The 24,714-nt window shown below is 44.9% G+C and overlaps 1 protein-coding gene across 1 annotated transcript; it reads left to right on the top strand.

Moving 5' to 3' along the window:
- Positions 1-7,010: 7,010 nt before the first annotated feature.
- On the top strand, positions 7,011-23,953 carry VXN (vexin). Its single transcript, XM_076332200.1, has 6 exons — positions 7,011-7,077; positions 10,150-10,205; positions 16,572-16,734; positions 20,906-20,967; positions 22,648-22,733; positions 23,767-23,953. Exons 1-6 carry the CDS (start codon positions 7,011-7,013, stop codon positions 23,951-23,953), a joined length of 621 nt encoding a protein of 206 aa, XP_076188315.1.
- Positions 23,954-24,714: the final 761 nt, after the last annotated feature.

Below are 24,714 nucleotides of genomic sequence, written 5' to 3'. Positions count from 1 at the left end.
GTCACCAGCACAGACCTGTGGTGTCTCTCTAGTGACCATTAGATGGTTGCTCAGTGGTTTATGTGCGAGAGTTGGTGGTCGTAATCCATTTTCCAATGGACAGGTCCCTGCCTCGTGAAAGCTGTCACTACGTGCTTATCTGAGCAGCGAGAAATGGGAATTAACATAAACAGAGCCTGAATTGCATTTGCCTTGCACTACTACAACCTCAGAGCCTCTGTAACACTTGTTTCAGTGGATCAGTCCTTCTCCAGGGTCGTCTTTCCAAGCCAGGAATGGTTGAAGCCGTGTCAGTGCTGTGCTGTGAGCGGTGGCACTTTGGTGTTCCCTCCTGGAGGGCTGCAGCCCCCGCTCCCACTTCTGGAGCACGCAGGTCCCATTCAGGCACACTCACAGTGGTGCCACTCACATTTCTGGCAGTTAGGACATCCTAGAAGAGCACATCCTACAGCCTTCATGTAGCCACCTCCCAAGTTTAGTTCCTGGTGTGGTCAAGCTGATGTACTTCATAAATACTGTATTTATGTTTTAAATGGAAGTCCTAAAATTAGGACTAATCAGTTGGTAAAACTGAGCACAGAGCTAGGGGGCAGATTTTGATAGTAAAGTAACCTTTTGTGACTTCTCATGTCAGAAATGATAATGTCACCAACTGTAAAGCGCAGTTCAGGGACCTACCCAACAGAGCCGAGCTAAAAATGCCAACCCACTGAACAAAGGCAGCACAGGGCCAGCTGATGGATGCTAAAGGTCTAAGCATGTCCTTCACTGGAGACATCTGCATGTGCATAGCAAACAAGGCATTGGTAAAAAAACTGACGTGTGTGTAGACATATGCATACGGTTGCTTACAGCTGAGACATTGAGCCTGAATATGTAACATGGGTACAGGCTAGAGAGTATAAAAAGTTGAAGAGCTAGGATCTAGGAGTCTACCTCTTTTTGGCTAACCAAGTCGAGAGGATATGGAAACGTCAGACTTCAGGGGAACATCTAAGATGAGAATACGCATTTTACAAAACATTGTAAAAACCCGAAGGATGTACAATCTAAACCTATGTAGTTATTAAGGAGAATGTGCCATGTCTATTGCAAAGCCCCCGAAAACTCTTTCCTGTTCCCTTTTGGTTTTCTCTCTCCCAGGCTTACCTCTGTACATGTGCCATGTAGTGGACAGAGCAACTGAACAAATTACAACCAGAACTGAGTTAATAAAGGTAAGCGTTTAAGTGTAAAGGCTAACAGGACAAAGGACAAGTAAAGATCATCAGTTCTGCGAAAATCAAAGATCTCAGAGGCTGCGTGACTTGAAAAGGACTGACCTCTATGTAGCTTATGAGCTTGAAAATCCTCTCCTATGTATTTGCAGCATTAATTCCTCTTGTTATCCGAGGTGATCTACTTTAATCACATTCCTAGAAACAAGTCAGGTACTTAAAGGAGAAGATCTTTGACACCCCTGCTGGCAGTGTCAGTAGACGCCGAAGACCAAACCAGCAGGGAGGCAAGATAACCTGCTTCATCTCTCCAAAACCCTTTTTAGGATAATTGGCATCAGAGGGAGTCCCCCGGTTTCCCCTTCCAGACTCATAGCCGTATGGTGTATGGCCGTTTAACGTACTTGTCACGCAAAAGCTTCCTCAAAAGTTTCACATTTCCAAGACACAGCAATTCCGTACTGGTGCTCCCACTCTATCCTAAAACCTCCTTTGTCGTGGTGCCATCTCCTGTGCTATCTTGCTGCTTCACACAGGCACCATAACTTAAATCTGGACCAAAAGGGGACTCTCAAATTTGATCCTGCTTCTGTGCTTTTAGTGCAGCTTCTCCTACTTCCTATTCCTACTTCCTAAGTTTCTAGCACAGGGGTCCCTGAGTGCCAATAATGATGGTCCTTGTTTTAAGTGTAATCTCATTTTCATGCAGAACTTAGGCCAGAGGAGGCAATGCCATCTGATACCCTCCAAAGACCTTTATCTCACAGAGCACGTGTGTAACACGTGGCAAAAGGAGCTTGATGGCTGCGTGAGGACACACTAGAGACAAGTTAAGGTGACAGTTCAGGTTGCCTCATTCTTTAGACTTATCCATGGGAGGAATCCTAAGTAGTTTGTGCCTGGTTACCCAAGCAGTGGATTTTCCTCCCTATGGTGTAAGACATAATATGCAGTTGCAGCAAGAGAGCTACCACTGCACAAATCCAGGAACCACAGGACAAGCTTTAATTAACGTGCTTGTTTGTCCAAAAATGGTTATGTTCACATCAGGAGCCAATAGTCAAAATAATCTTAAAATGTTTTAAAGGAAAAAAATGGGAGTGAAAAAGCCCCATTCAAAAATGATTGTGCTTTATCAGGGGAATAAAGACCTCACTGATCAATTAGCTTGAAAAATTAATTAATCAAGGGCAAATGTAATTAAAGTTCGGCATCTTAATAAGCTGTTGTTGTCACAGCCCAATTTGGACATATCGCTCTTTTGTTGACATTTTTAATGCTTTCTGTGGATTACCAGTACATGACCAGTGTATGAAAGCTTGTTAAGCCTCCACGTGCTCAGCCTGGCCCTAGCTTTAATGCTGGCTCAGTGCAATCCCTGCTGCTGGCACAAGCTCTGCGGGACTTGAACCTTGCAGTGCTGGGCATTGTGCTCCTCGCTAATCATTGTATGGACTTACTCAAGTGTGTTTTACAAGCTTAGGGCAAATTTGCGAATGTCCAATTATCTATATGTAACTTTTTTAAGAGGAGCCAACCAGGCTTGGGGTTTTTTTCCCTCCGGATCCCGCAGTATCTTTCTGTAACTAGCGGGGGGATGCTTTCGGCCTGGCTTCCAGGTCTGGCTGGTATTTCCTTTCCTGATTAGCAGAGAAGTCTGAGCAGTAGCCCTTTCAAACTGCACGACACTTGCATCCCTCTCTCCTGGTCCCCTATAGTGAATTTAAAGTTCAGAATGTTTTTTAAATGCCTCGATCTTATTCCCATTTGGGTAAAATCTGTTACAGCGGCTTCCAGCCAGATGCAAATTAAAATGTTGCTTTTGAAAATGCTTCACTTATTCACAGACCTTTCAGCCATGCAGTGCTGCTTTAATTTTGACTAGTTTTTCAGACTGCTATGGGTATGAGGTGAAGTTGTTGATAGCATATCTGTCTCTCTCTTCCTTTCACTTAGAGAAAAATAACAGATTATGTACGAGAAGCTCACTTTATATTTTGCTTTTTTTGTTGGTTTTCCTTTTCAGTCATTGGCAGCTGCAATTCTGTGGCCCTAAAATGAAACAAAGCGATTTGCCTTCCACAAAAAATGCCACTTGCATTGCATCACACAGAAGTGTTTTAGAATAAATGTCCGCAGCATGCATGTGCAGTTTTGTCCCGTCTTATTTTTAAATGGTTAACTGTGCATACCTCTGGTTCACAATCCTATTCCAAAAATACTTGGGGTTTATCCTTATCATATTGCCCAGCTAACAGTAAGAAATAGGCTCAAGTGGCTCAGTACGGATTAGATTCGCCTCTTACGCAACAGGGTACAAGATCCAGAGAGAAGCCAGAGACCTGCCTTGGGAAGAGCTCTGTCCTCTGCTGGCCAGGGAATCCCTTGGCAATATCCCTCGCATATGCTGAGAGTACCGGGATGCTTCCCACCAACCTCACTGGAAGAAAATGCTGCGCTGGAAAAGCATTCATTTGTTTACAAAGGCCAGGATAAAAAAGTTCTAGAGGTTTCTGATACTTATCTGAAATAACTCAGTTTTTATTACAGTTTTTGTAACCATAATTAATTTTTTTTTATTTGATTCCTTTTAAGTTTACAAACTCTGGCATACTTGGTAAACAGGACAAGCATCTACACTTGTTTCTTCCAAATCTGGCTGAACAGATGGGAAAAGCACCCTTGCCACCTCCCCAGAGGGACATTTCGCCAGTTTCTGGGATTTTCTGCCACGTTCACAAGGTTCGCTGAGCCTTCTGCTGTTTTCACCAGTTGTTTTTACCTCAGCCTCAGCATACGGCTCTTCCCCTTCTCCACCTTTCCCTCCTTTCTGCCCACATTCCAAAAAATCAAATACCTTCCCTGTCCCAGACCTGCAGATCAGGTTAGATGGATGTTTTGTCAGACACCGTATGTCTGTTCTTGTGTCCTGAGTTGTCCTCCTCCTCCTCCTCCTCCTCCTCAGTTGTCCCCGTTCACCTTTGGTCGCCAAGTTCTTGCATCAGCAAACGTTTTGATGCTTTACTGACAACACTGGGAGTTCAGGTATTTGGTAAACAGCTATATCACAGCTCACAGTGAGGCACTTGGATTCCACGTGTTGGCTTGGGAGTCTTCAGTCAAAGATACACCCCGGTGCAAAAACTTTTTTGGTCTTCTTATGGCTGCAGTGGCACCATGTGAATTAAATTAATAGCTTATTGATTGTGTTTAGCAGTGAGGGAAAATTTGAGCCTATTTTCTAGATATTTTATTCAATTTGGGGAATAAAAAAAGGATTCATAGGATCAATAAACATTTGGTTTCCTGCTCCCACCACAGACTGAACTCTTGCTAGGTCAGTAGGGAGCCAGAGGGACAGACTGTGTGAAATCATCTGATGTGGCTCTGCAAGCAGTTCCTAGGTTGGAGATCATGGAGAGCATCTTCCTCAAGTCTAAAATTACTGCCTGCTGTTCTTCAGCAGGTTGCATGCAGTTGAGCTTTATAGTACACTTCCTTGGCAGGTGTTATCACACCTATTTTGTAGCTAGATAAACCAAGACATTTGTCCAAAATAACTCACGGACAGCTAGAAAAAAGTAGCCCAATATGTGCAGTCCTTCTCTTGAAGCCACGTTAAGATTTCCTGCAAAACCCTGGGCACATATAGTGCTCGACTACCCTGTAAGATCTGGGCAGAATGAAGCAGCAAACTCCCTTTCATGAACAGGGGAAAACTCATTCCCAGATGAGACAGATTATATTGGCCCTCCCGAGCCCTGTTTTTCTATGGAAGTGATGGGAGAGCCTTTTGTCAGCTCTCTGCACAGAGTGACTCATCCCCAGAGCACCATGTCCCTTGCGAAGATAGGTGTTCAAAGCCTACCTGCTCAAAACCTAGCCTATAACGCAGTGAATGCCAGCTGGTAACCAGCTCTTGAGTCTCACTTCAGTTTCCACATCCGCACCACCCCTCAACATGATGAAACACCAAATATTTGTTCTAATGTTAAACCCCAGCTATGATTTTAAAATATCTTTATGTCATACCTATAACTAGGAAAACAATGACTCAGATCTAAAAGTGCCTCTTCTCATAGGACTCTGAATATCCAAAGGTGAAATAAAGGGTGGGTTAGATTTGTTATAGCTTTTTTTTTTTTTGGCCAACTATTCAGTGTTGCTCTTCATTATTTTTTTTATCCTTTTGAAAGCTTTAAAGCCTCCCTGCATAACCGCCTCTGCTCCATTCACTGCTGAATGGACGGTGCGCTGATCTTTTTCTCGGTGGGTAATGGATTTGGTTTGATTGCTTGACACAGGAACAATAGGGCGATAAACAATTGCATTCGCGCCCGTGCAGCTCCCCATCTGTTGAGCGTGTGCGCCTTCAGAGGGAGCCAGGGAAGGACAGATGAACACGCCAGCCGAGCCTGATGTTAATGACATCAGTCATACAAGCAGAACATGTGGCATAATAAATCAAAAACTAATTGAACTTTTGCTTGATTATATTGCCGTCCCACCGCCCGTTTCAAACACGGCACGGTTTCCTGGGACAATGCCTCCAGCCCCGCAATGGCTTTGCTGCCCCTGGACAGCAGGAGGCTGCCCTGGGAGGTGACAAGTGATACCAGCTTCTCTTCACTCGTTTCTTTCTTGGAACAGTGACACCTTCCACTCAACCAAAATGCTTCCAGGCTCAGGATGCGTATTTGACCAATATTTATTATTTCAACTAAGAAACGTTACATGAATATGACAGTGACAGCCCCTGTTTGCTGTCGCTTTCCGTCTGGGACTGTTGGTGGCAGACGTCTATAGGAGAAGACAGCACTAGTTTTTGTGTCAATTACACACACGTGCTAGTAATGAAGGCTATTCATTAGACTGATATAATTTAATATCATTATTCACACTTGAAAGTGTTTCTGCTACATCAGTTGCTGGAGCCTGCAAGCCAAAATTTTCTATCATCTTAGGTGTCCATGGCAGCAGTAAGTCACCAGAAGTTGAGGGGGCTGATTTTCGTAGATGTGGAAAGGAACAATTTCTGATGGGAGCATTAAGGAATGAAAAGCTTTGGCAAGAAGACCCTTTATTGAAGTGCATAAATACGGAATTAGGCCCCAGAACCATCAAGTCATGTAGGAACTCATCTATGACTGAGCCACCTGCCCTCCCTCTGCAGCCACTGAAGTGTAGGGGCATATAGAACTATGGACGTCTGCCTGACGTGCCCTTCTTTAGTCATCCGCATTTGAAATTTTACACTGAAGTGCCCAGGATTCAGGCACTAGTTTATGAACTCAAAAGGTAAAGCACAAAATGCTTTTCTTAATACACCTAGAATCAGCTCCTCATTATATGGGAGGAGCAAATTTTTATGATAAATGTGTTAAAGTACACCAAGTATTAACCCAACTTATTTTAAAAATCCTTGCAGTACTTCTGTAAACGTTTATTTGCCTATACATTGGCTGCACAGAAGAGACTTTAATTATTAGCCATTTATTGTAGAGGATTCTCCAAACTGGTAAAAGGAGACATAAAATAAAATGTTCCTATCTGAATAGAGGGTTAAGTAACAGCTAAATTAAATCTTTGCATTAATAGTATTCATAGAAAGGCAGATGGGAGCAGAAAATGTTGCAATGAAGAATATGGAATGAGATGAGATCACAGCATCAGTCTGTCCTTTGTAGATCTGGACAATGATCACAGAGCCAGATTGGATTAGTGAAACCTATTTACCAGAAGTTCAGAGCGGTTGCATGAAGCTGAAAGGCAGTCAGGAGGGAGAGGTGGAAAATGCACCAGATTTACAGCTGCAGCGACGAAAATTTAGAAGTTTTCACCACTGTGATTTCATCCAAATGTGAGTACATCAAAACTGTAACAACCGCTACGGTGTTGTCTTTTAGATGGATGGGATGTTTAGCGTCGGGGAAATCTCTGAAGCGAGCAGCTCATCTGTTCTGCCGTGCTGTGCTCTGCTTGCAGTCCAGCGCTCGCCGCTTGTTTATGGAGCTAATCTGTGCAGGTGCCTCGACACTGTGGCTGTGTAAAATCTTTGCACTGGCAAAATTGGGAGATCTGGAATCGGTGTTGATATACCTATGAGGTAATTGCTAAAGTGACAGCTTGCAACTGTGTGGCTATTCTGTGGAATAGAAAAGAAAATGAAGTTCTGCGAGCAGTTAGCAGCTCAGATGAACCGGGTGAACTGCATGAATGTTGGATTTAAGTCTGCTGGCTCAATAAGTGGAACATTTCCAAAGCCATGCCCTGGAAATGAATGCATGATTAACATTAATTGCTTGTAATGAAGAGTAAGAACCGGACAAAGCCCAGTCTGCATTTGATTGAACAAATTAGTTTAAACTCAATAGCTGCATACTTCAGCAACAAGAAAAAGAAAGCAGGTAAAAGCAGGGAAAACAAATTGTGGGGCCAGATCAGATCTTTACTTGCAAGCTGCGAGCATGAGCTCTCAGCTGCTTAATTTCAGAATATAAGTGGAAATGACAAAGTGAACCATCACTGTAATTGGTTTTGTTGCCCAAAAGCTGGTCTGTACATACAAACAACCTTTTGCAGGCAAACCCAGCAACATCATCTGCAAGGATTCATTCTTCCCTTCCTGCTCCCACTCCCTGCAGAAAATCATGTTTGCAGGGAGAGCCCCGCAGCCCCACTGTTTGCATTGCTGCCATTGTGTTCCCGCGCAAGTGGGTCACTTCTGGCTACCTCCGTGATTCATTCTTCATTCAGTGGCTATTCAAGTAATTGCATGTTTGCTGGTGCTGTGACTTGCCTTTCATGCCTTGCCTTTCTTCAGCCCCTGTAAGCCATTTGCCACTCGTGCTGGCAGACGACAGGCAGAGAGTTGGACTGTGGATCATACGTACTCTGAAAATATGCAAATTTATCACCTGGGCACATTTATGTGTTGCTCCTTGTGCACCAGCCTGGGTACCAATAACAGCACAGCGGTACTTGCTTCTGGTAGAAATCCATATAAACTGTGCTCCTCACACTGTCCAGTAAAATACATACAATACCAGAGAGACATGAAGATGATTCCTTGCATCACTAAACTTTTCTGCACTTGAGTGTTTTGTTTGTGAGCAATTAGTTTAGTCCTCACACGATGAAATTCCAGAAGGAAAGGTGATTGCAGCAGCTTCATAAGCAAGTTACAACATATTCCTAGGAAAAAAACCCACCTCCATTATGTTTGTCTGGTTTTCATCCCACACTCACCATGGTTTAAAATATAAAACGTGTCCTGCAGGAGAAGGCAGTAGGGATCCCTGAGGATACCACGCCGTGCAAAACAGACTGTAATCAAACTGACAGCTTAGCACACTCTCAAGCTCTATACAGGCAGATAACTTACTTGTGATGAGTTCGGTGTGGAAGTACCCTGTGCTGCAACGGGTCGCTGGCAGGGACCCTGGGCAAGATTTATCACCTCCCGTGTTACTGTCCTGTTTCACTGTGGGCAGAGCATCGGCCAAAACTTTATTTCTAGCCACTGGGGTCCTAATGCTCAGCACTTATATCCTCACTGGGGTGTCGAGGGGTGGCTTTTAGACACACACAAGCTGTCTAGGAAGAGTAGCTTTGGTCCCACTGCCAGCTCTGCTTGTACCAGAGCCCTGGAAAGCCCGGTCACTTGTTGTCCCTGCCATCAGAGGAGAGGAGTTTGGCTGCAGAAATGAGCAGCCTTGAGTGAACTCCAGCTGCTTCCACAGCTTCAAAACTCTCTGCAAACATTAGCACGTAGCAACGACAAGCACTGCAACTCCTGGAGTTGAATGTATGCCAAAAATTTAAAGGAAAGCTTACCTAGAGAGCAAGAGTCACCTGTCATCCCATAACAAACCTTCCTGGCTCGTCAAAGCCTTTGGACTATATGCAGAGCCTGAATAGGAAACCCCCATTCACCTGCCTTGCCCTCAGGGTCAGTCTTTAGAATTGGAATTAATTCTCCAAATTTGGCAGGTTTTTACAGGCCTGTTTCTGTCACCGGCTGCTAAATCCTGTAGTCATGACTCCTGTATCCTGAACACGGGGAAGAGCAATAATTTTAAAGGGCAAAGGGTAAGACATGATGAGAGAGAGAGGTGGGAGTATCACTGAGTTTTTCAGGCCAGTTTCAAGTCAAACTGAAACAACAAGTGTTGAAACAATCTTCACTTTGTCCAAAAAAAGCCCCACCCAAAACCAATCGCTTCAGTCCAGTCAAAAGCTTGGCTTATGGTCCTGGCATCTTGTGTGTCCAGTGGCTAGCGATTCTGTTTTGCTTATGATTTTGGTGTCTTCATGGGTTTAAGAAATAAAATTGAGAAACAGACTTCAAGCAAAATGCCCCAAGTTAAAGAACCTAATGGGGCATTTTGAGGATTGAAAAAGTAAAGACTAGGCTTAGTGCAAATGTTGTGCTTTGGACGTCATGCAGTAAAAATGAAACCATGTCACGAAGCAGTTCGAGCTTATTGAAGAAGTCCCTATCTAGATAAAATTATAGGCCTCTCCAAAGTTAATGTATACACTAGTCATGTTTGAAGGTGACTGGATGGAAAGAGAAGCTCATTTCCTTGTGAAACTTTGGCAGGTGGGAGGCCAGATCAAAACTCAGAAAGGGGAAGGACGGTTCCTCCTGGAAGCCTATGGGAGAGGTACAGAAACTTGGGGAAGGCTGTTGCCCTGTGCCCACGGATGTCTGTATTGTATAGCTAGAGCATGGTCTCTGAGATGACATTAAAAAGGACTTTCTTTTGGTTTGTTTCAGCTGGAATCCTCCTTCAACCCTTTGTCCCCGCCCCCCCCCCCCCCTCCATGCCCCCAATGTATTCTCACGGAGGACTTTTAGAGGCATGTGTAGCCTCATCTTGTCCGCCTCCACTGCACCCTGACCATGTTCCTGTTCTTCTTTTTGCAGCATGTAGTCCTGCCCGAAGACGAGCCAAAAGTACGCAGCACATCCTAACAAAGAGTGTAAGAAAAATATCTCCTTTTCTCTCCCCCCTTTTTTTTTTTAATTCTAGTTGGCTACATTTGTCCTTAAAAATGTCATGCATAAATGGGAAGCAGATCTTTCAGGGCAAAGAAGTGCATCGGTGTCTGATGCAGTGAGTGAGGTGGGAAACAGAAAGGGGAGTTTCTGTAAAGCTACAGTTTATCTACAGAAGCGCTTTGAAACTTCAAAAAATACAGTCTGTCTGTGCAGAGCCAGTCAAAATGAACATAACAGCTTATCAACACGGGTCATCTGAGGGAATCACAGATTTAATTCTTATCCATAAAGCCCTAATAATAGTGCCAGAGGGACATGCAGGAATGAAAAGCAGACAAATCATATCAATACATACATGCATTAATCAAGGAGCCAGTATCACATTCCCCAGGGAATTTGGGATAAAACCACCCAGCAATGGACTGTAACCTCGACTCAAAAAGATGGCTCTGAGAGAGCCACAGGAGGATGCTTGTGACTTGATCCCAGCGGCTCTTGCCTGTCCTCGGCTCACCCCTGGTGCACCGGCGCAGAGGGCACAGCCGGAGTTTTCCCCACTCCCTGCAGGTGAGGTGCCCCCCCCAAATTCAATAAGCCAAGCTCCCAACTGGCAGCATCCCTGACTCCATTTTCTACTCTGCCTGCCCTTCACAAATGCAGAGAAAAACTAACAACTGAGTTCTCTCTCAGTAAGTCGTTCGATATTTTTAATCACGAAGGCAAGGTGTGCGCAGCCCCAAAGAAGAGCCTGTCCCCCCTTTGCTGTCCCACAGCTGCTGCTGGGGCACGAGCCGTTTTCACGGCCCTCGTGCAAAGGAGCCCAGCCGAACGGCACGGGGTCGACCTGCAGCTAAAGAGCAGGGTGGCGGCTTGCAGCTGGGCACGGGCATGGTCCTTTCCTTCCCACCCAGCCGTGCCCAGCCCCACCACCCAGCACAGCCCTCTCGCCTGCAGCGCTGTGCTGCGCAGTCTCAGCTTTTTTTCTCCTCCCTCCCCATTTTCCCTTCGCTGTATGGGGGACTCTTGTTCCCCGCAGTTCTCTTCAATAGGTCTGTAAACATTTTTGCCCCCAATTATTATGACTAAATAAATAATAATAACAGCAACAGTAAAAGAACTGAACATTTTTCATGCTCTGAGAAAAGGTTTTCCAAGTTTGGACACTTTGACACATTGGTTCGGGCTTGAGGTTTCTTGTCTTCAGAGCCAGTTTTCCCTCCTTAAATCCACTTGGCCTATTCACAACCCCTTCCACGATCCTTTTATCACAGTTCTGACTTGCAGGAATGACAGCCTCTTTCTCTTGTGCATATCAAAGCACTTTTTACAAGCTTTGAGACTCTTCTGCCAAAGCATTTCTTCTCACTACAGACCTGTCTCTTCTCTAGCACTTTGATGAAATATTTTGCTCCATGGTCTTTCCTTTTCCATGCCCTATCCTACTTCCCAGCCCCATCTTCGTTTGTAACTAGCCTTCTCTTCATATTCCTGATTCCCTAATCTCCCCACAGCACCGTAGGTCCCTCCTGCTTACCACACTTACCCGTGCACGGGGAAAAAACTCGCCACGTTTACTCCCATCCCCTCTCTTGATTATTAAAGCGTATCGCAGGATCCCAACACTTCACAGGATGCCTGAAGTGGCCCCCAGGAAGGGCCAATAACACGCCTGTGGTGTCTGAGTAAAAACTATGTATCTGTGTATTTTCTCAAATTGTGAAAAATCTTATTTTTGTCCCGTAACTCAGGCTGAGGTTTCAAAATGACTTTTCATTCCAAATGAGGATGAAAGTCATTGTCGGAGTGTTACTCAAAATCAGCCATTTTGAGATACTCCTTTTTTATTTTTATGCCTTTGGTATATTTTGTTTGTCCCATAATGGAAAAAGAGCAGAAAAGTCCAAACCAAAGTGTACTATTCCAACTTAATAAAACAGAATGCTCAGATAATTTCTCCCTCCATTTTTTGACAAAATAGATACTTTTCCAACAAAATGCCCAGATTTCTTCTAACCAGAATTTTCTCATAAAACTAGTCAGCTGGAAATTTTTCAGCTAGCTCTCATCGAAATCTAGGGCAACTGTATGTCTGTTATGATGTTCCGAATCTCAGCAGATAGTTGTTGTTTCTATTGAGTGGGAGCCTCTAATATTTGATTTGGATTGGATCAGCTGCTGTAGCAGCACTATACTCATAAAGGTCTAAGAAAATAAGATAAGAAAGTCCCTGTTTTGTTGCTGTATTTTTAGAGGATTTTTTTTTCCTTTGGGGCTTTCCTGACCCCAATTAAAGACGTCCTTTGATTGGCCCTTAGTCATGGTGCAGGCAGCACCATATTAGCAGTTGGAGCACGGAGCCTGAGGAATGGTCTGCAGCTCCAGCTAAGAAAACAAGCCAGGCTCTCAAACCAAAGCAATTGGCACAGTCAGCTCTTAGGCTTGTGCATTCCCCTTCTTCAGTATGATGCAGCTGCTTACAGCTCATGCGCAAGCATGCAAATAAATCGCGTACTGGAATATACATGCCTGTGAGGAAGTTGTGATTGCCAATTTCTAGACCCACAGAAAAGTAGCAGAATGATTATTTATTTCTCACTTTTACCGCTGCACCTGCAGTCAGTGCTGTAGAAAGGCCTCAGCTAACATGAAATCTTCTGCTCTGGTGATTGCAGTGGATGCACAACTTTAATCCTTGGCAAGGGCAAAAATAGCAAGCAACGTGGACATCTGCCAGACCTTTTTTTCGTGGCAGAAATACTCAAGCAGTGTAGCATTAAGTGATTTAACATTCAAATGACTGACCTTGGGGGGTAACTTCCATCACATTCAAGAACCCATCCCAAAAGCACAATCATGAATGTGGAAGGGCGAGAGAAAGAGGGAAACACCTTTTTTTTGACTGTTTCACCAGTATGCTTATTTGCAGTTCCTATTGCCCTATTAAGAGTTATTTCCAGTGATAGCAGATCTTTCCCTCCTCTTTCCTTGCTCTTCTAGCCCCAAAATCCTTTGGGTAGAACTGTCTGGACACCAGTACCTGGCTACTTTGCAGAAAAATGGCAAATCCCTCTGTGCATGCTAGTGCTGCCACATTAAAAATTATATCAGCATTAGACCATCAAAAAGAGCTTAACTCTACAAATCTGGCATTTCCTCCACTAACAAGCACTTCGTTGTTCAGCCTCTAAGCTTCAAAGTTTTATCCAAAGCCAGATGTTTAATTGTCACCTTTTCTGGTCGGTTGTTGGTTTGGCGGTGGGATTTTGGGTCGAGGAGCACTGGCTGGGTTGTTGGAACACCCTCTGCACCGCTCTGCAACCCTCCTGCATCCTCCGTGCTCCCTGTTCAACACAGCTAATTCCAACAGTGGGTATGCCAGGTGGTAAAATCCACAAAAAAGAGACTTTCCTGAGCTCTGAATTCACAGTTGGCATCCTGCAAACAGACTGAGCTGGTCAAGGGACTTACAGGTTCTAAAAACAGTAGTTATTTAGAGAGCAGTTTACTAATTCTGCATAGTTTGGCTGACTGCCATTCACACAGATTTAAATTCCCTGGTACATCTAGAAAAGAAAAGTGACTTCCAGCTGATCCTTCTGCCTTACCCTAGGTACCCTAGAGAAATGTCAGCTCCAGTTTAGATCAAAACTGCGCTACAGCAGGTTTAGTTTCCTGACCTAGATAAGTCTTTACATATTACAGTAATGGGTGAGGTAGCCAAAGTCACAGTGAAATCTTGAATTAGGAGGTAAGAAACTCCGAAAGTGTACTAAAGCCAAATGCTGCAAGGAAAGATATTAACTGAAAATGTGCTATAGAGATTGCGCTGTTGTCTCCAGCTGTAATGGAAAATGGCATTGCAACTTATTTATACAGATTCTTCTGCTTGAAGGCATTTTGGCATTACTGATATGACATGTAACAAGGAATCTTGAAAACATAGACAACGCACCTAAATAAACTCCTATTAATGGAGTTTAAAGTCCTGCTTCCTTTCCCCAAACCAAATTTCATCCTTTGCAATGCATAGGCAGATAAGTTTCAAGTTTGTGGTGATTTACACTGATCAAATCAGCCACTTTCAGGAATAGAGACGACTGCAGCCAGCATCCTACTTACCAAAAATGCTCTTTCCATGACCATGCAAAAGAAGTGACCTCAGGTGGCTCAGTAGCAGAGGGTTGAAGACATTTTCTGTCACACACCAAAGACGACTGAGTGTGACCAAGAGCACTGCGCATATTTCCAGAGCTGTTGGGAAAGGTGAGCTTTGTAGCATTCTTTGACAGCTGGAAGAGCTCGGTTCACGTGAGGCAGACTCCAAGGGTTGTCATGAGAGACCCCTGCCAGCCACCGCCTCATCGTATTAGTGATGAAGACAGATGTCTCCACCGATGTCGCTATGGTGATGGGGGGTAACGCTTCTGGTAAGCAGCTTGCAAGGTTCGGGTGATCAGGGTGGTGCAGTGAGCTGCACACCCGTGCATGGCCACGGGAGCCTGCGAGGAGCTGCTGCAGAGGGATGGGGAGGTCCTGGAACTGGTCCAGGGGCAGCTGGGAGGGAGTCAACAGCAACTGCTTAAGCAGCAACAGGATGCTTCCCACCACCAGCATCACCCTCATTTCTGAATTATCGGAACGACGCTGAGGCTCGGCTCTGTCTGGCAGCACCAGATTTGTGGTCAGTAGAGCTGGGCCCCAGCCGCAGCCTCCTTTAGCACGTGCTTGTCTTCAAGGACACCAGTAGTCCCTTTGACTTTAACTTAACACTGGACACGTCCTTAAGTAGCTTACGGAGCAGGGACTGTGTTAGGCTGTGTGCCAAAATCCACAGAACTAAGAGAAAACCCCTCTTACGTCTTGGATTAGGTTTTGGTTGCCTCACCAGCCCTTACCAGCAGTATTTTTGCCTGCTGTTGGGCCGTTTCTGCTCTTTGTCCTGCTGGTCAGTAGCCTCTAGGTCATGTAGCCTTCTCCAGACGCCTGAGGGTACATGGAGTCAAAAGAGTAAAAAGTGGTCAGGTTGGGGTGTTTCTTTTTTCCTGCTTTGGAAAACATTGGTTTGCATGTGTTTTTATATCTGTGTAAAAATTCACGTACACAGAATATTGCAGATTAATGGCAAACTGAATTAAAACTTACTTAAAGAAAATGGACAATTTTGCGTGAGGGGACATGCTTGAATGCGGTCTTGTTTTTATCTTCAATGTATGTTAGAAGGCAGAGCAATAGATGGAATTAAGGCTTTTTCTATGCCAATAGCGGACTGGTCAGTTGCTGGTGTCAGTCTTGAGACAAAATAACTGTATTTATATATAAAACACATAGATGGCAACTATCAGTCATCAGTTAGATGCAAGTAACTGCTTTTCTCCTGGTCTTCCAACATAAGATCAACATAAGTACATCTAATAGGAAACAGTCGGAATACTTGCCATGTGTCTTGTTTCCTTGCTGGTTTGGATCTTCGCCCTCGTTCTCTGTGTGACAATAGGAAGTCTTCAGAGAAGAATAAGAAAAAACAAAGTATGAAACACTCTTTCCCTGCTGTTGGGACTTTAATCTTCTTGAGAAAATTGCTTCCGGACCATCCTGGATAACCGTCCTGATGGATCCACCTGCTTGGAGCCTATCCCTGTTTTTTAAGCTCACATTAGCTCTGGCCTCCCCAGTTGCCTGTGGCAGCACAGTGAGTGCCATGGCTGAGTTGCGATCGATGTAGAAAAGAACTTGATTTTGTCCATGATCGTTTTCAGGGACTCCGTTCAAGATAAAGGGGGCCTAATGTTCAAAGATGCAGCTCTCAGTGAGTTTCGTTTGTGCAAGCTAATGTTTGTGAAAATTAATCTCTAGGAGCACAATTATTCACCGCCTTGTATCCTCTGTAGTCATTTACCAGGTATAAAATGCAAATAAGTCCAAAAGACAGGAGAGGCCATGAAGAAATAGCATTTATAATTCACATTGCGTAAGTTTAACTGATTGCCCAAGATACAATGTGATAAGAAATTAAATTTGAGCTGTCTCAAAGGCATATCCTATTCAGTAGATCTTGAAAAGGACCACATTTCAGTCTCCTGAGGAGAATACAGAAAGGTGCAACTAAGTAGCTGGGTCCCAGAGAGACCACACGTGATTTTCCCATACTTTTATACATCCCATGCACAGAGGCAGGACCCAAACAAAACAAACCCTTCAAATCTGACAGTCCCCACCCAACAAAATCCCCTTTGGATGACAGTAAAGCAGTGGGAAGAGCAAGCGTCATGCTGCTCCCCTGTGACCTTGACAAACCACCTTATCTCCAAGGCCGGGTGTAACGGGATGGTTTTGCCTGTTCCTTGTAGGTGGTAGCCGTGTCCGATCATCAGCCCCACAGGACGGAGAAGCTGCAGCCCCACCAGGGTGACCTCCTCCAGATGTTGTACAGCGAAGACGAGGTGCGGGGCTTGGGCCGCCTGCAGAGCGGGCAGCGGGGACCCTGCCCTACCAAGGGCGCTGCCCAGCACAGTAAGTCCACAAAAGTGGCTTTATTCCTCTGTGGCTTCAGAACACTTTTAGATGCTGCAGTCTTCCAGTCTGCAGTGAAGCAGGTGCTTTGTTATGTACCTGAAGGATACTTCCATGCTTAAAATGTCCGGTGGAATTAATGAGATAACGACCATGGCATTGCAGAGCTCTCGCTTTATTCAGAGTCATAAACGTGCTTTATTCAGTCATAAACGCTCCCTTTCCAAAGGCTGACAATATTTCAGAAATGATAGATTGCATATTACTGAGTTCGCCTGAGTCATCTTATTGTATAAGATCCCTGCTTAGAACTTGCCAGAACATAATTATTTGGGATGAAATTTTAGATTCTGGATGTCAGCCACAGACCTGATTTTGTTTTCTCAACCAAAACTTGTTCAGCATATTTGTGAGAACCCGTGAAGGAAAAATAGAGTTTGCCAATGCAAAACCAAGGAAATGAGTAAACATAAATAGACGGGTCATTCAGCTCCTTCAATGCTGGTGTGTTTTGTTTGGAAGGTCGAAGCTGGAGCAGGGCCATGCAGTTTGGCAAGGGGTGGCCTTTTAATCAAAACCGCATCTTTTGCTCTCCCTTGAAAAAGTCGTAAGTCAGTCATAAGCCTTTGAAAAAATCCCATATGACACGTGTTTGGTAGAGACATTGGACATTTAGCTGTTAAAAGGTGCTAAATCTGTAAAGCAGGTACTACCATGAAGGTGCACATTCTTCACACCACCAGTCTGCAACCGCACTGCTCATAAGCCATCCCATTTGAACACAGACCAGACAAGAACGGAGGCTGGGAGACTGGGAAGGAACAAACTGAGCTTGGGACCATAGGGAAAGATCTCAAACCAGGACCGGCGACAAGAAATGGCTGAACAAAAAGCTGGGGCTTTGGGGCTGGAGGGGGGAGAGGAGGAGGAGTGGCTGGGACCGGCTGTGGGGTGGTGTGTGGCAGAGAGCCGGTGGGGGAGAAAGGAGGGACTGCTGGTCTCTGCTCTTAGGGGCAACAAAAAGTAAAGGATGGCAGGTAGGTGCGAAAAGATGTAGGGATCCGAAAAGAAGAGCAGAAAAGGGGGAAACAGTTCTCGTAGGGAGAGAAAGGAAAGCGATTGGGCAAAGAAACTGGAATGCTGAATGGGAAAGAGGGAGAAACTAAGTTTAAATTAGAATGAAAAATTTTTTAAAAAGGACTGAGGAGTGGAAGGAGGGAGTGAGGAGAACAGGACAGGACAAACTCACCAGGAGCATCTGGACAAGACAAGAGAGCTACTGCAGGGCTGCCTAAGCTTGTGCAACAAGCTCGCCATGGTTGTTTGTCGGACCCCTGTTCCCACCAGCACAGAAGGTACTCGGGGACCACGGCAGGGTGTCTCCTGCAATAGCTCCCTAGAGTCTGTCCATCCCTGCCACCAGACTCCTCGGTGATGCTCGTCACCTCACACAGCTGATGTATCCCCCTTTTCTGCATGCCTGCTTCACACCTCCAACTGCAACACCCGGGAGCGCTCAGTTCCTGCTGCACTAAAAACTGCACTTTGACTATGAACAGTGCTGCATCCTCCTCAAGCCTCTGAAAAACTGGATCCCAGGAACCTCTGATCTTAAACTCAGTACCTACCCCTGCTTCCCTGGCATAACTCCTTGTCCTCCTGGAGGTGACGAAGCTGGGTTTTTAGAACATTTGTGCAGATGATGACCACAGTGATCAGTAATACAGAAAAGCAGGTGAAAATATTAATAGTTCTGTCCTCAGAGGATTCACTGGTGGGGAAACTAAGAATAGGACTGTGCACTGAGAAATAAAAGCTAAGGATGAACAACTGCTTTCTGAGTGAACGCTGTCTATATGAGTGAAGCAGAAAGTCTGTGGAAAAACGGTTTCTGATCACAAATTAAGAGCCTGAATCTCTAGATCCTTGGGGGGATGAAATAACTTCCAGTCCAGTTCTGGTATTTCATAACTTTTGAGTGCCTGACTTTACAGATTCAGCATTTTAAGGGGAGGAAAGTAGAAGTGTTTGCAAATATTTATATGAAAATAGAAATAGCTCTTTGCTGTGATGTGCTGCAGTGTCTGGTTTCAGTACGCACCGTACTAATAATACCTACACAGAGAACAGGGTGCCATGAGAGAGTCTAGGAAGGACCAGCATAATGTGATACGAAGTGAGGTATATGTATGGATATGTATCATCTATTTTCACTAATCTCTGTACAAATGTGACCTCCACATAAATTTCACGCTTCAAAAACATCTTTCAACTTTCTTACTGGAAATAGTTGTGCCTGTAGAGTTTTCCATGCTTGCTCCATAGACAAGTACTGTTGAATATCAGAGAGACTTCAGATTTGGTAAAGCACAACTTGAAATCTGGGTCATAGAGCGAACAGTTCAACTTCCAGAGGAAGCGAAAAATGTGTAAACAGGAACATAGATGAGAGCATCAGCACACTTATTGCTAGCATCGGAAGGCCTACCCAAATATCAAAGCGTAAGGACGGTGCATTCCAGCACGCAGGAAGGCAAGTAAGTGTAATGGAAGGCCAGAACAAGAAACCCCTGACTGCACTCAAAGCTGTGCTTTGCTTCACAGGATGGATAGATTAAAAAAAATTGCACTTATTCTCCAGGAAAGAAGTACTTGGTTTTGTACCAAGTTTTTGTACAAGTATTCATCTTGGAAACACAGGGCAAGTCAGAATAACAGATGTGGAGCAACCCTTGTCCCAGGCCTGGACACCCATAGCACCTTCTGGAAGTGAAATTCACACCGCACCCAGCCACCACTGTCCTGAAGAGCGCTTATGAACCTGAAGCCATGAGGACTTACTTTTGCTTACGTATTTTGCTAAAACTTGGCCAGAACATTTTCTATATCTAATAAGAAGAGGGACAGGCTGAAGGGAAGAATCAGACAATGTAAGAGCAAACAAAAAAAAGAAAAAGAGAAAATGTGGGCATTAGCTGAAGCACTGATGCCTGGAGCCGCTTGCTGAATATTGTTAGTGCCTAATATGCAAGATTAGAGGAGGTAATTGAATTAAACTTTGATGTGAGGGATACAGTTAGGTACCTAATGGAATTACTGGGGGGAGGGGGAGGGAAGCGGGAAGAGAGAGGCTGGTTAAGTTATTTATCATGGTCAAGTATTGCCCCCAGAAGACGACAGTTCTGATTGCTAACTGATGCTGGAGACAGCACTATAAGCAGCACCTTGGCTATTTCTGATGTTTGCTGTCATTATTTATATTCCATTGGTCACAGCAGTTGTGAATCATATTCTATCCTCTGTCTTGGTGAATCTTGGTGTTTCTGTAGGTCCTTGGTCTTCACTTACCTGAATATCCTTTTAAAATCAGCAGACAACCGAAAATGGCCAGGAACAGAAAGAAAGGGGAAAAAAAAAAAAAAAAGAGATCTCCACATTTCCACAGCCAAATGGGAGGATTTGGCTCCATGAAAAAAATCTGGCATCCCTCACTCATTTATTTCCTCGGTGCAACTAGCAGGAATGTCAGTGAGCATTTATCCATGGATGAGTTATTGGCTGAGTGCTCACTTGTAACTGAAAGGTAACCTGCAGGTTTGAGGACAGCAGAGAGAGGTGCCACTCAGCCACGGGCAGATGGAAAGGTTGGAACCCCTCCCTGTGATGGGGTGGATGTAGCACACATCTCTGCCCAGGTAAGAATAACTCCCCAGGGCAATCCAGAAAGGAGAATGATCTCCTAGGCAGGACAAACCTGGCAGTGGGGGGCTCCAAGACGCAGAAAAACTGCGTTACCCAACCTCTGCTGAGGAGCAGCAGACGGGACCGCTCTTTGTATATACGTACACGTGAGTGTTCACGGAGGGGGAAGGGCTCCCACTTATCTTGGTCTGCTAAGGACAGTTCATCTCATTTGAAAAGTCTAGGAGCAAGCAGTTGAGTGACTTTCCAGAACGACTTAAGCAATTCCAAAATCGCTTACTTTGACATCACAGTAGATAATCATAATAAAGAAACTTCTGCACTTTTGGCTGTAACCAAATCTAGTGGGACTATAACCTGAATCTGGGCTCTGTTCATATCTGGGTTTAACTGCACGGAAGGAGGCTTTTAATACAAGTTGTGCCAATGGGATAATTACCGAAAATGCCATGTTTCTTACGCTTTGCAGTGGGAATTACTGAACGAGAGTCATCCAAGTCGTGTAATCACCTGTTGGATGGAAAATCTCTGGTAAGTAAATACAGCAAGACCAACTACCACTGTCTGATGCATCTTAAAACCTAGTACCTGTCAGTATGTCCCACATTAACGGCATGCCAGTCTGTCACAGTACGTGCAGATTTCACAGTCTTCGTTAAGGCTTTGAGACATGATTTATGCCAGAGGATCCTTAGCTGGGAGCAGAGACTGCCGTAGGATGGCTGCCCCTCGGAGAACCAGGAAGGGTTGTGGGATGGAAACAGGCAGGCTCCCGTTCTGTATGCTCAGCCACCTGCAAGAGCTGGGAGGAATTAGCCTCTTGTTTCTCAAGGAATTTCACAAATTGGGGAAAAATTAATTTCTAAAGTGGAACAAGCATCACGTAATTCATATTCTGCAGAATACCAACCTGACAGGATAATCAGACCAATCAAAAATGTCAGTAAAGAGTTGATAGACAAATCATCATACAAAAACCAAAAATCTGTTCTGTAATGGACAGACAAAATGTTGTGGTTAAAAATGACTAAGCTTTACTAAAACATTTTCCCTCCCTTCTTTTTCTTACCAAAAAAAAATTTTCAAAGTCCCTACATTTTATAAAACTAGATTTTCAAACAGAAAATAGTCCTTTGAAAAGTTTCTGACCAACACCAGACCATGCTATAGAAACTTCATGGCTTCAAATGCTCTTTTGGATGGCTGCAATATACTTGCTAGCTGGTAGCTGGGCTGCACTCGAGAAAAATGACTGTACAATATTGAAGGATGGTCAAAATTAATGGTGTTCAGTGTAATGAAACTAATTGCACCTACCAATAATTAACCCGGTTAAATTTCAAGGGATGCTTGCAAAAGTGATTTCAAACATCTTTAAGTCTTGGGATACTTGCAGAGCACACCTAAACGTATCCAGTCTCAGATTAATCCCATGGGAAATAGCCCTAGACAGCTTAAGACCAGTTATAGTAGTGACAATAACACAAAGAAATTTTTCAGTATTGCCAGTAAAATCAGTCAGTGTGTTTATCGCCTGTAATAATGACAACACATCACAATTTTGACATTTTTTTCTATTTCTGGGCAACCCACACTTTAGCTTACCATCTCGGAGGATATGCCAGTCTCAGTCGCCTGTTTATGGGAAAATGTGACTCAGTTCTGGCGGGCAATTTATGATCAAATAAGACATGGAGGAAGTCGATGATTAGGCACTTGTGGGGCCGTGGCAGAACTGGGGCATGAATCAGGGCCCCCCACACTACAGAGCAGCACCCAGCAAAATGGGGAAACATTTCTGAACGCTCAAGAAACAGTGACGGCTGGGACAGCTGCTTCCCAGCCAGCGGTAGAGGTGGCCTGTGAAGAGCTGCAAGAGGCAGGCTGCTCAGTCTGCACAAAGCCTCGCCTCCTTGGGAAGCTAGACATAAAAACTAGGGAATAAAAAGTTCTGCAAGCCTCCCTCCTTTGATGGGAGGTGTAATTCTTGCTCATACGAGCCCTGTGCTGAGCTCAGCGAGACCGTTCACGTGAGCAATCGGTATTTGTGTGGGTAGGAGTTAGGCAGTCAATTCTTTGACCAGCCTGCTTTCTCCTGTTAAGAGATTTACAGTATTTATTCATTTTCCTAAAACAGCCTCTTTCCTCAGACGAACCTGGGGTCCCTGCTCATCAGTGGCGTTTCCTAATGACATGCTTTTCCTCCCGCAGTTCCCACCATCGCCAGTTGCCCATATCACAGCAAAAGCGGCGGCTGTCACAGACTCGCCCGCAGGTGATGGCACTCCTACAGACGAGTAAGTCCCTTCCCACCCCTCCGGCCAAGCCTGGGGGGCTGCGTGTGGGGGCGCTGCCGGGCAGGGAAGGGGACGGGACACCTCCGCCACAGGTCACACTCTCACCAGAAACACAAAGAAGTGCTCAGCTGCAGATCTCCTCTGAATCGCAGCTGTAAAACCTCAGCGATTTACAGTAAAGCCATGCCGCTTGCTTCCCAAAGGCAGGGAGAGATTGGCTGAAGGACATGCTGATTATATCGTCAGCCATGGCCGTTCAAACAGCTGCCCCGGTGCCAGTTACAGCTGTGTTTTATCACTAGAAAGAAAAGCATCTAAATTCAAAATTTAAGTATTTTCCCCTTAAGAAGTCTATAATATTTGCCCTAAGGCAGTTTAGAAAATGTAATTAAATATTTTTTAAACAAAGCTTTATTGCCTTTAAGTGTAATTAAGGAACAGTTTGACCATAGTAGAAATGCATTCATCAGTAGACAGTTAACCCAGACACGGATCCAGGTGATATTTCAGATGTTGCCATTGCCACCTGAAGACAGTAACAGGCTCATTGTCACAGCGTCCTCGCACTTTGTATGCAGAGACATAAATACCCCTCAGACGGTGTAAGCCAGCGCAGCCCCCTCGGCCAGGTGGAGCTCACCCTGCCTGGGCGCTGCCGCATGGTCCCCGGGGCTTTGGTGGAAGGGCTCAGCTCTGTCCCCAGGCCACCTACCAGCTTTTTCTATAGTGGCAAATGCTACAGAGTAGTGGTCCCACTTGTAGCCCATCCCCTGGTGTGAGTGTTCACCCAGATCGCAAGTCAACGAGGGGCTCCAAGGGGAGCGGGGGCAGCAGGGAGGGGGCAGCTGCGGTGTCCAAGCCCACTGCCTCGCCCAGCCCCTGCTCACCCCGGACTTGCCAGTCCCAGGGACAGGCGAGGCACGGACATACCTTTGCAGGCAGGCAGCCCTTGGTTTTCAATGGCTAGTGGTCGTAAGCAGAGGAGAAGGGCCACAGAGATGAATGCTTTACGCATCTGTGCTTTATTTGCCAGCCACAGGCAGCGCTGGAGGAAGACGGCAGAGTACGACCTGACCCTGCCACCGGGAGCAGAAGCTTCCCTACCGCTGACGGGAGGCAACCTGTGCGGGACGCCCAGCCTCCTGAGGAAGATGTGGATGAAGCACAAGAAGAAGTCAGAGTACCTGGGGGCAACAAACAGTGCCTTTGAGGCGGACTGATAAGGCTCAGCATCACTTGGAAAGACAGAAGGTCCTTTAGCCAGGACAAGGTGCTCTAGGATCAATGAGGGAACTGACAGAGCACAGCTCATCCAGGAAAACAATATCCTTTTTGTTACTTGATGCCATTGCCTCAGAATGGTGGGAGAAAGGTTAACTAAGGTAAAAATTGTGATGTGATGCAACGCACTGGCCTTTCTTCATTGCGATATACTAAAATCCCAAGTATCCCACTAGAATTACATCTTGATTCAATGATGCTGAAACTACTGCTGGCCCATTCAACATTTTACATGTCCTGTCTGAATCAGCTCGGACTCACAACAAGAAAAGCCTACCAAGAGGTTTGTGTGTTCCTGCAAGGCAACAGATCGATTACAGAGTGCCATTAAATGCCAGGGGTCTGCTCGTTTATCAAACTTTGCTATGTGGCAAGTGATTGGTGTTTCAAAGTGTCCTGCCAGATCAAACTATGAGCAACTGGATAGCTTCAAGAGATACTTTCTTCCATAGAACCTGCTTATATGTTAACTGATAGTTAGCAACTTACTCTCTACCTATGTGGTACAGAATAGTTCACTAAGTGCATGAAATACTAGGAGGAAAGAAAATCTGTAAATGGTGCAACTAGGTGACTAAACACAAAATATTTGCATATAGGAGACCTGTGCTTATAAATAGATGGATTTAATGGAATTTGCTCAAAAAAATTTCTCAAAATTTTTTCAATTTTGAAATTGCTGGTCATGGCCCCTTGGGTT

Source organism: Aptenodytes patagonicus, chromosome 2, assembly GCF_965638725.1.
Source record: "Aptenodytes patagonicus chromosome 2, bAptPat1.pri.cur, whole genome shotgun sequence".
NCBI lineage: Eukaryota > Metazoa > Chordata > Aves > Sphenisciformes > Spheniscidae > Aptenodytes > Aptenodytes patagonicus.
The sequence above is the reverse complement of the archived record's forward strand: the minus strand, read 5'-3'. Positions and strand labels throughout refer to the sequence as shown.

Coding starts and splice junctions, on each gene's coding strand:
- VXN (XM_076332200.1), top strand. CDS start 7,011: ATGCACCAGATTTACAGCTGCAGCGACGAAAATTTAGAAGTTTTCACC. Junction 7,078..10,149: donor CACTGTGATTTCATCCAAAT/GTGAGTACATCA, acceptor TTCTTTTTGCAG/CATGTAGTCCTGCCCGAAGA. Junction 10,206..16,571: donor AGCACATCCTAACAAAGAGT/GTAAGAAAAATA, acceptor TGTTCCTTGTAG/GTGGTAGCCGTGTCCGATCA.